At 53.3% G+C, this 14,648-nt stretch overlaps 1 protein-coding gene across 1 annotated transcript in view; it reads right to left on the bottom strand.

The window, feature by feature from the left end:
- Nucleotides 1-860: 860 nt before the first annotated feature.
- SLC6A12 (solute carrier family 6 member 12) overlaps nt 861-14,648 on the bottom strand; it is a 26,049-nt gene continuing 12,261 nt past the window's right edge. The window contains 13 exon segments of the mRNA XM_017864632.1: nt 861-1,981; nt 3,208-3,378; nt 3,875-3,975; nt 5,755-5,842; nt 5,845-5,883; nt 6,688-6,825; nt 7,342-7,454; nt 7,958-8,082; nt 8,459-8,562; nt 9,352-9,486; nt 11,587-11,719; nt 12,736-12,823; nt 13,703-13,843. Coding sequence (XP_017720121.1) covers nt 1,838-1,981; nt 3,208-3,378; nt 3,875-3,975; nt 5,755-5,842; nt 5,845-5,883; nt 6,688-6,825; nt 7,342-7,454; nt 7,958-8,082; nt 8,459-8,562; nt 9,352-9,486; nt 11,587-11,719; nt 12,736-12,823; nt 13,703-13,843 — 1,520 coding nt within the window. The 3' untranslated portion in view covers nt 861-1,837.

Consider the following 14,648-nt stretch of genomic DNA (forward strand, 5'->3'; position numbering starts at 1 on the left):
GCCCGCGTGCTGGGGCCCCGGGGAGGGCGGCGGGGACGGGCGCGGCTCCCCTCTGCCCCGGGCGGCCGCAGACAGCGCTGCGCCGGCCTCGCTCTGGTTTTCCGCCAGACCCGGCCTCGTCACTGACAGCATCTGGCTGAAGCCGTTGCTCTCCATCTCTTTGCCCTGGGCCTCCTTGCCTCCCCACTAGCCGGTCCAGGGAGCGAGAGCACAGGTGCGCAGAGCAGTCCAGAGGGAAACGGAGGGGCGGTCAGAAGCTAAGAGTGCCTGAGATGGCACAGGGCTGTCGAGGACGGGACTCACCCCAGCCACACCTGATTTTTCCTGCAGCCACTGAGCGGGGGCTCCAGATGGCATCTATATACCACTCATCCCCCTCACCCTGGGGGGCTTCCCTTGTCCCAGGAAACTGCCCTGAAATTCCCTCCCCAGCCCCAGTCCCTCTCCTCCCTTCCCTTCCGAACACAACAGCATTGAACTTGTCCAAACCCTGCCTTCCTCCTCCAGGAAGCCTTCCAGCCAGAGAAGAGGTATGTGGGATTTGGTAGGGGTGTGGGAAGAGGAGTGGGTGAGAAAGGGGTGGAGCCACGTGTGGCAGCTAAGGAGAGCACCCCCGCACCCGCTCACTGGGAGACTCGCAGACTCCATGCATTCCGTGGGGGAAGAAGAGGTGGCATGGACAAGAATAAAAGGATCTGGGAGGACATGGGGCCAGGTGATGACGGGCTGATGGCAGGATTACCAAGGGGGGGGGCACTAGTCTGGGGGAGCTCCTCACCACCTCCAACAGAGGGGCCTCTTTCCCCCACCCCAAGAGGCATAGCTCAACAGAATGGAGCCAAGCAAAGGAGACCAGCACACATGGCAGGCAATCCATACACACTTGTTAACTAAGGCAGGGGGTTAATGGGTAGACACTGGCCTGAGCACAAGGAGATAAGGTTTTAGTCATATATCTGGCCCCCAAGAAGCCATGTGAACTTGAAAAAGTCCCTTTGTCTCTTTGGTCTCCAGGTTCTTCATCCACGAAGTCAGGGGTTTGCGTTAGAAGCAGGATGCCAAATGGTGCTGCCTGGAGGACATTCGGAAGGATTGTGAGGTGGGAAAGAGTCTGTGATCAGGTAGCAACGTCAGCCGTGGGTAGCGGAAGGCACAGTACAGGGCGGCATGCCGTGTGTTTGTGAAGTCTAGGAATCATCTCCTAAGCCCCTTCCATTCCAGTGCTCCAGGAGCTCAGGAAACACTGCAAGAACAGTGTGGAACTAGGGCAGGGGCTGGAGATGCCATGAGAGACTCGGAGGTGACTGCAGCCTGACGGCATGTGAAGGCTTGCCTCTGTCGTTAAGCCTAAGGAAGAACCCCCAAGGGAACCTCCTATCCAGCGTAGTTGCTCAGTGTCACTTCCAACAGGGTATGTCCCATCAGGCTCTCCACGTCGGACGGCAGTGTGCGTTCCAATTAGAGCTCCTCTCCCCGTGTACAAATGCAGTCAGCTCTAACAAGAGCCATCCCCACAGCGGACTCCTCATAACTCGAGGTGTTACAATCAGATGGTGGCCTCCAAAAAGACCCCCCTTTATCAAAACGATGGTGCCGTCCCACAGGGATGGCTTCCCAACATGGCACGTCCCCGTGGTAGTGCTATCAGCACAGGGGAAGGAGCTGCTCCAGCTAGCACAGGAGAGGAGTCTGGCCTCCAGCTGGGGGTGCCTGTGGCTCTCCAGAGGTTCCCAGCAGGATTGTGGCAGGAGACAGAGGCAGAGGCTGTCCGCTGAGAATGGAGGGTGGCCCCGACCTAGGTTCCCGGCTTAGGAGCCGTCTGGCCTCTTGCCACACCCTACAAATGGGTCTCCTTCTCCCCGGCTATCAGTCCTTCCTTTGCTGGGGAGGGCCCAAAGTCCCGGCCATTGCTGCCATCCAAGTAGAGGTGTTGCTTGGGCTGTGGCAGACTGGAGTCAGGGGTGATGAGCTGACGTAGGCGCTGTGGAGAGAAGAGGCAGGGATTGGAGCCATTGGTGAGGGAGGCACAGAAGTTTCCTCATGTGAGCATCCCCAGGGCCCAGCCCAGAGTGGAGCACATGGCCAGCACCGCACCGTATGCGTGAGTAAATGAATGAACCATTTGAGGTGAGAGGGGAGGCAATAATACAGTGACTACGAACGAGTGTGCACTGCCTGGGTTCCAGTCCTGGCTCTGCTACTGACCTGTGCCATCTAAGGCCACTCACGGAACCCCTCTGTTAATTTAATCCCCCTCAATATTCTCACCTGTAAATTGGGAATAATAGTAGAACACATCTCACAGAACAGTGCTTGGCACAGAGTAGGTGATCAATAAATATCTATTTTTGTTATTATCATTACTATTCCGATTACTTTTGTTATGTGCTCAATAAGTATCTATTATTTTTCTTCTTATCAGTGGTACTTCCTTCTTCTTGCCTTGAATGCAGATGTGATGACGGAATCATGACAACCTTCTTGTGACCATGAGGTGATCAACATCATGATGAAAAAACAGCGTGCTCAGGATGGAAGTGTAGAAATACAGGAAAGGTCTGGTCCTTACGGGCCTCTTTAAGCAGCCGAACCAAATACCGGCAGCCCTAATCTCTGACCTTCTTGAAATGTAAAAACCAAATAAGCCTATTTGCTAAAACTGTTGTAGATTGGGTTTTCTATTATTTATAGGCAAGATAGATTTCTACCTTTGTGGGTCACTGGCTATAGCTCCTTCCAGGAGGACATGTCCCAAACTCTAAACAGGGAGCCTCTTGCGTGTGTCCCCAGGAAGAGTTAAGAAAAGAAGCCAGGAGCCTGTGTATGGAGTGAACTGTGCTTGCTGGTTACCAGTTTTCCGAGGGCAAGGAATCTCCAGTCTGTAAACCTTCTGTGTCTGGGCACCTTCCTATTCATGTTTGTGACTTAGTTTTCTCCTGAACCTTTCAGCAGTTTGCCCTTGGTTAGCCTGCCCAGGTCATACACAGGAGGTCAGATTCTACAGCTCTAGGACTCTAGGACTTTCAGAACATTTCTGAAAAGCCACTGGACTGGTCTTCAAAGTTTGCCTCACTAAGATTCTGTGAGACTGAAGGGCTGCCCCACAGAGTATGTGTCTGCTCCCTGGCCCCAGCCGTGTGTCCTGCCCCAAGTCCAGCCTCTCTCAGTGCCCTCCCTTAAGAGGTCACTCTCCCCCGCACCACCTACCTTCTTGAAAGAACCCTGAGTCCTCAGGAGGGTGATGACGGTGAAGAGTGGGACACAGACCATGGAGGACAGAGCCAGGAACCAGCCAATGGAGTATCCCCAGGGCGGGTACACATAGACATTGTTGTACCTGAGGGGGGTGTACTTGCTCAAGGAGAAGAGGAAGGTGGCCTGGGAGGAGGAAGGGGCAGCCATGGGTGAGATAGAGGGCGACTGAAACCCTCCCTGCAGCTACGTACAGCCAAGGACAGAGGACAAGTCAGGTGCACTGCAGCACGTCTGTAAGGTGGAAGAGCAAAAGCCCCTGCAAATCCCAGACCAAGCCATCATGCACATCACAGATGGAGACAGGAGGTGATACAAAGGAAGGGAGGGGCTCAGAAGAGAAGTACAGACAGACAGGAGACCAACCATGGAGAAATCAGGCAGAAGCGGGAGGCACTGTGAGGAAGGGATGGAGCAGGAAGTAGGATAAGATTCTACTCATGGATGGATGAAATGGCCCCGGAAAGAAGAGCATGAAGCCAACAGAGAACAGGAAATGGCCCAGGCCCCACGGTAGACTGGACAGGTGGGGAAAGAGCCCCACACGTCAGCCATCCTTTCCCTCATCTCTGGAGTCTTCTGGGGCAAGAAGGAATAGAGGGGCAGCTGGGTGGGCACATACCAGGCAAAGTCCAGGGGTCAGGAAGAGCCAGGAGATCTTCACCAGGGGCCATGGCCGGTAGCCAATCATGTCCTCAATGTTGTCATAGAAACGGTCCGCCCCTGAGCAGACATGGTGTGAGAGAGCATGAGCCAGAGGGTGAGAACAGCTTCCCAGTGTTTGGGAGAGACCCACTTGGCTCTGTGCTCTCCCCTCACCCCCGCCCTGTGCAGGGAAACTGGAACAAGGCACGTGAGTGAGACGCCTCCCTGACACCCTGCATCCCTGCATGAGATGCATTCCAGTCACAAGGCAGGGAGCGCAGCGCAGACAGGGGCTGCCCCCACGCACTGCTGCTGCCACCTCTTGTCAATGCAGTCTCTTGCCTCCGTCTTACGATGGAGACCCCACTGTCCTAACCACACAGGAGGGGTGTGTTTTAGACAAACGCCCGTTTACGTGGGTAGCAGAGATGAAATTGGTTCAAGTCAAAACAGAGAGACAACAAAGCCCCCCTGTTCAAGCATGTCATAGAAAACCCGTAGAGGGCTAGAGGGCTGCTGGGAACAGAACGGTGGTCTAGATTCCACACTCCAGAGGAACCACCTCTGAGTTCCCAAAAAAGCATAGTAAGAAGGTTAATTTGTGTTTAGTAAAAACATTGACTGGCTTAATTTTGTCCTGTTTAATTCCTGAGGTTTCCACATTTGCTGTAAGTTCTAGGCAGAGCCAGGCTTCTAAGTAAAGAATCACTGATTGGTAAAGATACTTGGAGGGCCTCTCTACCTTCCCACCCAAAATACCTTCCCACTGAGCCCTGATGCATGAAATCACACCATTAAAGAGTCATTCCTTTGACTGTGAAAAGCCAAAGGTAAAAGCCAGATATTGCCGGGTGAGCGAACCACATTAAGGCTTATCAGCCATTCACACCCGTTGTGATCAAATTTAGCAGGTCCTCTCGGAGAAGAAGTTTTGAAAAGGAGTTGGGGAAAATCGGAAGGCATCAGATGCCTGAGATGAGAAGGAAGGAAATCTCCATGGAGAGGAAGGGACCCAGGTGGGAAGGCTTAGGGTAGCAAACTAAAGTCTTTACTACCCATGGTTCTTCCGGAGGCTTCTATGTGGCCCCCACTTGACCTCTACCCTGAGCCTTGTGACATTGGCACTGTGTTCCCCGAGCGTGGAGCCAGAGGGACCTGGGGTATGACGACGGCTTCTCTGCTTGCTTTGTGAGCTTAGTCAAGAGGCTGAACCCCTCTGAGCCTCACTCTCCCCCTGCACAGATTATAAGTGCGTGAGACCAGCCAGCACAGTGCTCGGCACGCAGTCGCGCACTGGCTCAGTAAATCGGGTTTCTTCCCCTTCCTGTTGTAGGACATAGTCACCACCTGGCTGCTGCAGCTATCTCAGTCTGAGGGGCCAGGCTGCTGGCGGGGGCCAGTGAAAGGCAGAATTCACCTCGGTATAGGAAAGGGATAGTCCTGGAAAAACAGGAAGGAGCTCCCTGTCCGTGGAAGGACTCAGACAAAGTCTGGGTGAGCCCTAGTTGTTGGAAGGGCAGTGTGGGAGCTTGTGGAGGATTGGGCTAAGTGGCAATAACATCCCTTCTGACTAAGATTCCCAGTGGCGAAGGGCCTCTGGCCACCTCCACATCGAGGACACTGTGCACTGTTATTGGTCATTCTCTCACTGTTGAGGGAATCCATTTTGTCATCATTACAGCTCTGCCTGCTGCCATGAAAACGCCAGGCTTCCCAGCCACAGGTAAATTTCCCAGCAAGAAGCAGGGCAACAGCGCACAGACACACAGAAACCAGAGGGCCAGAGAACGGCCTCCCCCAGGCAGAGCCTGCCCCCGGCTGGCCTAGGTGGTCTGTCTCGCCGCCCTGCTTGCCCACCTCCCACCCACCCCACTCACCATACACCCCCAGCTGATGCAAGAACCACTTCAAATCCTGACAGGAACAGCAGGCATATGCCACTGGAAAGCATAGTAGCTCAAACAGCTGGAAGATGTACATCCCACCCTGTGGGGAGAGCGTGGAGCTGGGGCACAGCCGTGCAGGGATGGGACACACGCCGCCCATCGGTGAGACGGGAAATGCCCACGTGGGGCACACTCCTGCCCGGCCCGTGGGACGCCATTCCTTGCCTCTAAAAGGAGTTTGCCCTGTCTGCCCCGCCTTCAGGCCTCCCAGTCAACATCAGGACAATAGCCTCTGACGTCTGCACTGGGAGACTGTGGTGGATGCACATCATTTCGTCTGCCCAGCATCTCCGCTTCTGGAAAGTGACACCCCCTCATTCTGTGTTCCTTTTAGAGTGGGGTGTCCCTCTCTCCCTACTCGAGGGTTGAATAAGAGTCACAGCCTGGACACTTGCCACACTCTCAGGAAAAGGGCCCTCTCTTTCCCCCTGGGTTGGCTGACACTGACAGGTAAGCCTGAAGCCCAGCATCCGTCCCTAATGTCACAGGAGGAAAACCTGCCTCTGAGTGAAGTCACAGGAGACCAAGGAGTATTCCTGACAGTGTCACAAGAGCAGCTGGATCTGACCATGCCGAAACCCAAATATCTCTAGGGTTTTCAGCAACCTGACCCAGTACGTTCCCCTTTCTGCTTAAGCCAGCTGTATTGGTTTCTGTCACCTGCAACCAAAAGAGACCTCACAGATGCAGGTTGTGTGGTCTGTACAACCTCACTGTGGAGGCAAGGCAGGTGTCCTCACCCCTCATCAGCAGATAAGAAAAGTGAGGCTCTAAGAAGGGTCAGCATGTCCCCCGTGGCTCCCTCCCCCGGAGCCTGGCCTGCAGGCCACCGGCCCCAGCTCACCTCGGTGACCATGAAGAGCCCTATCAGGTAGCATGTGACGGCGATGGTGAGGATGAGGAGCTCCCGCCGCCCGCTCTTCCGGAGCTGCCTGGGGAACATGTCTATAGAGGCTGTCACCAGGCACTCCACACAGACAAACTGTGGGCCAGCAGGGGAACTGGATGAGAGGGTGTGGGGCAAGCCGGTGGCCACCGGCCCTGGCCTCCACTTCCCCTGGCTCATCCACATGGATGCACAGGGGGACAGGGAGCGGCACAAAGGGAAGAAATGGGGGTGCCCTGGGGTGAGCCAGCCCCACCCTTGACTACAACTCCATGACACAGAGTCTCAGCAGTGAGGGTTAGAGGGGGGATATGTTCTGTTCCCAGGGCTCGGGGGCTGGGGCTGGGCAGCTCAAGCTGAAGGAATATCTGGGAGGAAGCATCCATGCATGCCGAGGCCCACGCCTGGGAGCACAGAGCCAGTGGCCCCTTCATAACAGAGGGTCTCCAGGCTTGGGGCCACACCCCCAGCCCCAAGGAAAAGCCCTGGACAGCAGAGAAGCCCTCAAGTTTATGGTCAGAGGAGTGGGAGTGAGGGGAAAGCAGTGCCAGGACAAGCAGAGACTGGGAAGAGGGTCACCATGGCAGGGCAGGCTGGGCTGCAGTGACGTACCTGGCTGTCCAGCCCTAGGAATATGAGCATGATAAAGAACAGGCAGGACCACAGCTGGGATAAGGGCATCATAGTCACAGCCTTGGGGAAGGCGATGAAGGCCAGCCCAGGACCTGCCAGGCACACAGTACAGTCAGGGGGGCTCCAGGGCATGCACTGCCCTCGGGGAAGAGGCGTCTCTCTAAGCACTGTGTGTGTGTGTAGCTGTGCACACACTTTAAGAGGAAAGGGTGATTCCATCCACTATTCTTCTCTTTCCAGGCCCGGGAAGCACACCGTTCATCTAACCATCCATCCATCCATCCATCCATCCATCCATCCATCCATCCCTCCCTCCCTCCCTCCATCCATCCCTCCCTCCATCCCTCCCTCCATCCATCCATCCCTCCATCCATCCAGTGTTGGTCCATCTAGCATCCATCATCCTCCCCCTCCTCTTTCCCATGGTAAAGGAAGCCCTGCTTTGTGCTAAGCACTGCCCCAGATGCTAAAATTAAATCCTATTACCCATAAATAAATCATATTGCCCATCTTCTGGGACTCATGCCTTTCAACAGGAGAGAAGTGTGTTTGACTCTCTTTCCCTTCAGACCCCAGACAGCAAAGTGGCACCTACCTGACTCGGCCACTTCAGAAATGGGCACCCCCTGCTCTTGTGACATGAAGCCCAGGATGGAGAAGACAACAAACCCAGCCACAAAGCTGGTGGCACTGTTCAGGAAGCAGAGGGCGACACTGTCCCTGTGGGAGTGGGGCAAGGGCAGATAGGAACGGCGAGGAAAAGAGAGGAGGAGAGGTCAAAAGACAGTGAGAGGGGATGGAGGAGAGAGAAGGGGAAGGCAAGGGAGGCACAGAGGAGGGGAGGAAGGGAAGAGAGCGTGGGAAGAAGACAGTAGAAGAAAAAGACAAAAATCGGGTGGCAGACAACAAAGAGAGAAGTGAGAGAGAAAAGGAAGAAGAAAGACATTCAGTCTGGGAACTGAACCCACCAGGTCAGTTTGACACAACTTATAATGAATAAGGAAGGTCTGAGCCCAGAGATGATGAGTCTTTGTCCAGAGCCCACCCCCAGGCCCCCAGCCCTCCTTCGTCCCACCCCGGCCCACGCTGTTCTCACTTGTAGCAGTTGTTGTGGTACTTGTTGTAGCTGCCCAGGGCTGTCAGGCACCCCTGGCAGATGGCGAAGGAGAAGAAGATCTGGGTGCCCGCATCCATCCACACCTACACAAAACCCCAAGAAAGAGGTAGAGGAAGCCCCCAGGGCCCAGAGCCAGGGTGACCCGAGATCCAGACCCATCCCCTGCAGCACCTGCCTGGCCCTTCAGTGCTCCCTGAGTGCTTCCCTCCTGCATCCCAAGTCTCTGTGAGTACGTCCTCCTGTCTCCATGGTGATCTCCTCCCCAGTGGGGCCCAGTTTCGGTTGGGTTCTGTAGGCACTTAGTGAGTACCAAATACATGTGTGTTGCTTGAATTTCTTCAGGGCAATCTACAAACCATGGCTGCACCCAAGGCCTATCTGCAGGGCACAGCTGGGAGTCACTTGTCTCATTCAACTAAGATCTCTATATACAGTGTCTTAAGCAGCTATGACCTGGGGACAAAGAGGCTGCTTCATCAAAATATCAAGATAAAATGCCCAGGAACCATGGCTCATGCCTGTAGTCCCAGCTGCTCGGGAGGCTGAGGCGAGAGGATGCCTTGAACCCAAGAGGTTGAGGCTGCAGTGAGCTATGATGGTGCCACTGCACTCCAGCCTGGGGGACAGAGCCAGACCCTGTCTCTAAGAAAGAAAAAAAAAATTTTTTAAGAAAAAAAGGTATATTTGAGTGGTGCAATTACAAGAGATTTTTAGTTTCTTTTTTATATAGCTTTCTTCCCTATTTTCTAATTTTTCTCCAGTGGGCATCTATTGCTTTTAAAACAAGGAAAAAGCAATACAAGACTTTCAAAAATACAGACCTGGCTGGGTGGGGAGGGCATCTGGGGAAGTGGTCCCAGCACAGTACATACCTGAGGGTCCTTGAGGCGGAACAAATCTGGCTTCAAGTAATAGATGATGCCCTGGGAGGCCCCGGGAAGGGTAACACCTCGGATCAGCAGAATGACAAGCATCAGGTAGGGAAACGTGGCTGTGAAATAAACCACCTGGAGGTGGGGGGGCAGGCCAAGGTCACTCCTGGTGGGGACACAGTGGCCCTCCAGCCACGCCCCACAGGCAGTGCGAGTCACATGGAGCTCAGTCCCAGGCTCAGAGACCGCTAAGAGGGGCTAAGCACGGGAAACTTTCCACACCTCCCTTTGCACATTCCCATGGGTCCGTGCTCCCCATAAATGTGGGGATACATATCCTGTGAGATGTACATCGGCACGGGAAGGGTGGGGAGGGGAGGAGGAAGACGGGGAGGGAGGCAGGTACAGGCTTCCAGCCCATAACCTTCCCAGACCATTTTTTTCCTCTTATGTTTAGTCAACATGTACGTATGTACATAATCTGTATATATTTATGAAAAAGAGTGGTAGTTCCATCCATGTATATAATGCGTAATGATAAAATCAAGGCAAAGACTAATTTAAAGTCCAGAATCTGGTCTTTCTTAATCCCTTATCCTGGCTGTTCTCTCCTTGCCCCCTGGCGACCCAGGGGAATGGTGACCAGATTTGTACAGTGATCTGTGGGGAAAGTTAGACTGCACTTTTCCAGGCTAATGGTTGGGGGAGCAGTGGTGGCCGGAGCTCTGGGGCATTCTACGCTGCCACTCAGCAAACTCAGCTCCTTCCCTGGGTGGCAGCAGTGGCACTGTCTGTGCTGTTCTCACTACGGTGACCACTTTCATCATCACTATGACCAACTTGTGACAATTCAGGGAGGGGAAAGGCTGCTGCGGGAACAGACTAAGTGTATGGCCAAGCAGAGAAGTCTGTTTACCGACCACTCCTGGCTTTAAAAAGGCACGAAGCATCATCTCCGGCTCTCTGGGTTGGAAATGATGCTCAAATCTGAATTCTCTCTATGTGACAAGCCCACTGTTGCCCATTCTCGGTGGGAACCCCTTCGATAACTGGAAACTCACCACCTCAAAGACAGTTCTGTTTGCTAATTCAAACTCAAAATTATCTTGCTATGTGTTAAATACAACAACAAGTGAGTCACAAGAGCGTGTGACCCTAATGATGTCATAGCCACACATAATGGACACACACACACACATGTGAGAGAAACCAGAAGGCAACACAGCAGAAACGAACAGAGATTCGCAGTGCCAACCTGGCAGCGCAGTGATTAGCTCCAACGATGGGACTTTTCTGTTTCGAATTTGCCCTGAATATTCTTTTTTTTTTTTTTTTTTTGAGACGGAGTCTCGTGCTGTCACCCAGGCTGGGTGCCGTGGCTGGATCTCGGCTCACTGCAAGCTCCGCCTCCCGCGTTTACACCATTCTCCCGCCTCAGCCTCCTGAGTAGCTGGGACTACAGGCGCCCACCACCTCGCCCGGCTAGTTTTTTGTATTTTTTAGTAGAGATGGTGTTTCACCGTGTTAGCCAGGATAGTCTCGATCTCCTGACCTCGTGATCCGCCCGTCTCGGCCTCCCAAAGTGCTGGGATTACAGGCTTNAGTGCCAACCTGGCAGCGCAGTGATTAGCTCCAACGATGGGACTTTTCTGTTTCGAATTTGCCCTGAATATTCTTTTTTTTTTTTTTTTTTTTTTTTTTTTTTTTTTTGAGACGGAGTCTCGTGCTGTCACCCAGGCTGGGTGCCGTGGCTGGATCTCGGCTCACTGCAAGCTCCGCCTCCCGCGTTTACACCATTCTCCCGCCTCAGCCTCCTGAGTAGCTGGGACTACAGGCGCCCACCACCTCGCCCGGCTAGTTTTTTGTATTTTTTAGTAGAGATGGTGTTTCACCGTGTTAGCCAGGATAGTCTCGATCTCCTGACCTCGTGATCCGCCCGTCTCGGCCTCCCAAAGTGCTGGGATTACAGGCTTGAGCCACCGCGCCCGGCCTGCCCTGAATATTCTTATGTAAACCGGATTTTTAAAGTCATATTGAAAAAGAAAGATTTTCCTTGCAGAGAGCTAAGATCTGCCTTCCTGTGACTTCCCCTGTTCTCACTATGCATCTCCCCTGCACTGCTCAGGAAGCATTGTTTCTTAAGAGAAAGAAATCCGTTCTCCAGAGGGTCCCCCTCAAGTGTCCCCGAAAGCTCTGGGGGCCCCAGGGAGCTTCCCAGGAGGCAGAACACCTCACCTTGCCTGTGGACTTGACCCCCTTCCAGATGCAGAAATAGCAGATGACCCAGGCGAGCAGGAGGCACAGGGCCAGCTCCCAGCGCAGGGCCCCCAGGTCATGGATGCCCGAGGTGATGCTCAGAACTCGTCTCCTGGAGGATTGGGAAAAATAAGTAACGAGGGGAAAGGCTAAAGTGGGCAGTTTGCAACTGTCGGCAAGTCTCCTGATTCTCAGATTCTCAGAGCTGACCCCATGGATCTCATATTCCAGGGCTTCCCCAACCCCCTGCCTCCCCCACAGTCATGCCATGTTCCCGTAGACCAAACTTCTACCATCATCCCATACGTATCTTTGTCTTTCTAACTCATCCAGATTTGTTTTTCTTGTACAGAAAGATGGAGAGAGAGAGAGATGAGGAATGTACACAGGAATGTAAACGCTAAACTCGCATTTAGCGAGTAAATATTTATACATGCAGGTTGATGGGCCAGTGGCATGGGTATCCCATGGAGGGGCTGAATGTGTGTGAGTGTCTAAACATGTGATGGGGTGCTGGAACTGCGTGCGTGGGTGTGAGGGTTCGGCACTGCGAGGGCATTCATGTGTGAGGGCAGTGGTGCCTACGTGGGGGTGAGCTCAGTGTGAGAGTACAGGCAGCCTTGCGTGGGAATGTAGGTGGGCGAGTGTGGGCACGGGTCATGTGAAGGTGTAAGTTGTCATGTGAGAGGGTGAGTATGTGAGCGGAGGGTATGCCCAGGTCTTGATGTGCTCACTCCCACCTTGGGTGATTTCAAGCTACCAGCACGATGCCACCAAGCATGGCACTGGGGAGAGACATGCACACTCAGCTGTCCTAAGGCTGTGAAGACTGTGTCCAGCACCCTACCGGACATGTATGGGCAGACACGCGTGGAGGTAGGGATGTGGGGGTGAAGGTGGACATGATGGAGAAATGTGAGTCTACGCGGAAGCAGGTGAGTAGATGTGAGAGCGTTCTCCCCTGCCTCAGCGACGTGAGGGGTTGGAGTGGGGTGGGGGAGGAAGTGCTGGAAAGCATACAGAGAATCTTAAACTTGCACCCCAGACATTCAGACTTGCACAGCTCAGACATCCTAATTTCTTCTCCTTGGAGCCTCTTCACATGTGGCATATGGGCCCAGCACCTACTCCCAGAATTCCATGACGGGGGAGGTAAAATTCCCAGATGGGGTCACTGTGCCGGCTTCCGAGTGGTTCAGAAAGTCCACGCAATGCTCTGTTGGGGACAAGGTTAGGGACAAGATGGAGAGAGATGCCCTCATACCCTAGTCCCCCTGGCCCTCTGGCCTTGCAGCCTGGTGGTCCTCACCACTCTTAGCCCCAGGAGCTTCTTTTGGAGCCCACCCTCTCCAGAGCATCAGGAGGCTCATAGAGCCAGCTCTTCCTCCCCCTGCTCTTGTTCCCTCTGAATCTGGCTGCTTACCTGGCTGCCCTGCCAACCTCAGACACTGTCCAGACTTCAGATCTCCTCAGACCTCTCATGGGCAGCTGGTAGGGAATGCACTCTCCCCACTGGCCCGTTCCTGTCTCTCCACTTGACAGACCAAGGGACTGAGGCCCTGTGCCTGCTCTTCCCCCTGCTTGGAATGCTGTTCACGTGCTGGGCTCTTTCTCACTTCAGGCCTCAGATGATACGTCTCCCTCCCCTTGTTCTATGGTTTCTGCAGTTTCGTTCACCTATCACAGTTTGTGGTGGTTGTGTTTATTTGTCTGTTTCCACCACCAGACTGTAAACACAGTGAAGGCTGGGTCCCTGCTGCTTTTGCTCAGCCTTGTACCCATTTCCAGCCCTCGGCACCATGTTTAGCACACAGTAGGTGTCCAGTAAGTGCTTGCTAAGTGCACGAATGAGTAAGTGGCGATAACCCTTGCAGTTGTTTAATACACTCCCTTTGGGTTCTCCCAACCACACTGACTTGTCCTAGTGGCTGGCCTGAGGGCCCCAGAAGAGCCAAGGAGCAGAGCTGGCCCTGGAGCCCACATGGCTTGGCTGTGAGGCAAGTTCTGCTATACACCCCATCGCTGCTTGGACATCACCAGCCGCCGCAGCCCAGCCCCTATTAGGCAACATCCCAGAGGCTGAAATGATGGATACCTGTGTTCCAAACGTTGCTACAGGTCGTCCAGGGCAGCTCAGAGGTGAAGGAGCTGAACAGGTAGAAGAGAGCCCAGGCAAGGATGATGATGTAGTAGATATTCAAATATGACTCAATGACCACAGACGCCAGACCAATGCCTTCCAGAGTGGGGGAGAGGTGGGGAGGGACAAGAGAGATCAATGTTAGCAAAAAAGTCACACAGAAGCTGCCAGTTGAGGTTACAAGGGTATTGGGTGCTACACAAAGAGAACCACTGGGTTTATCCAGTGGCATGAGAAGCCATTCACAGCATAGTTTTCTTTCTTTTTTCTTTTTTTCTTTTTACTTTTTTCTTGAGATGGAGTCTTGTTCTGTTGCCCAGGCTAGAGTGCAGTGACACGGTCTCGGCTCACTGAAACCTCCACCTCCCAGGTTCAAGCGATTCTCCTGCCTCAGTCTCCTGAGTACCTGGGATTACAGGCATATGCCACCACACCCAACTAGTTTTTGTATTTTTAGTAGAGACGGGGTTTCACCATGTTGGCCAGGCTGGTCTTGAACTCCTGACCTCCCAAAGTGCTGGGATTATAGGTACATAACCTGTGCCCTAGCAGAGGAAGTAAGAACTTTGGGCAGGGGACGGAACTTTGGGCAGGAGCCCGTGGGTGTGATGCAAGGGACAGCAGATGGCAATGCTTGGGAGTCCTGTTCCCTCAGACTACAGGCGTGAGCCACCGCACCTGGCCCACAGCATATTTTTCTAAGGAAGAAATGCAGGTTACAGGACATTACCCTACGCATTTTCCCATTTTTGTAATATATATTTGAACGTATATATATTTTTTTTCATGGGAAAAGCTCTGGAAAGATCTTCACCCAAAAGTTAACAAGTGATTCTCTAGGTGGTAGGATTTCAAATAACATTTTCAAGTTTCCGGGTTTTTTTTTTTTTTTTTTTTTTTT

This window comes from Rhinopithecus bieti, unplaced genomic scaffold, assembly GCF_001698545.2.
Source record: "Rhinopithecus bieti isolate Rb0 unplaced genomic scaffold, ASM169854v2 scaffold_74548, whole genome shotgun sequence".
Taxonomy (NCBI): Eukaryota; Metazoa; Chordata; class Mammalia; order Primates; family Cercopithecidae; genus Rhinopithecus; species Rhinopithecus bieti.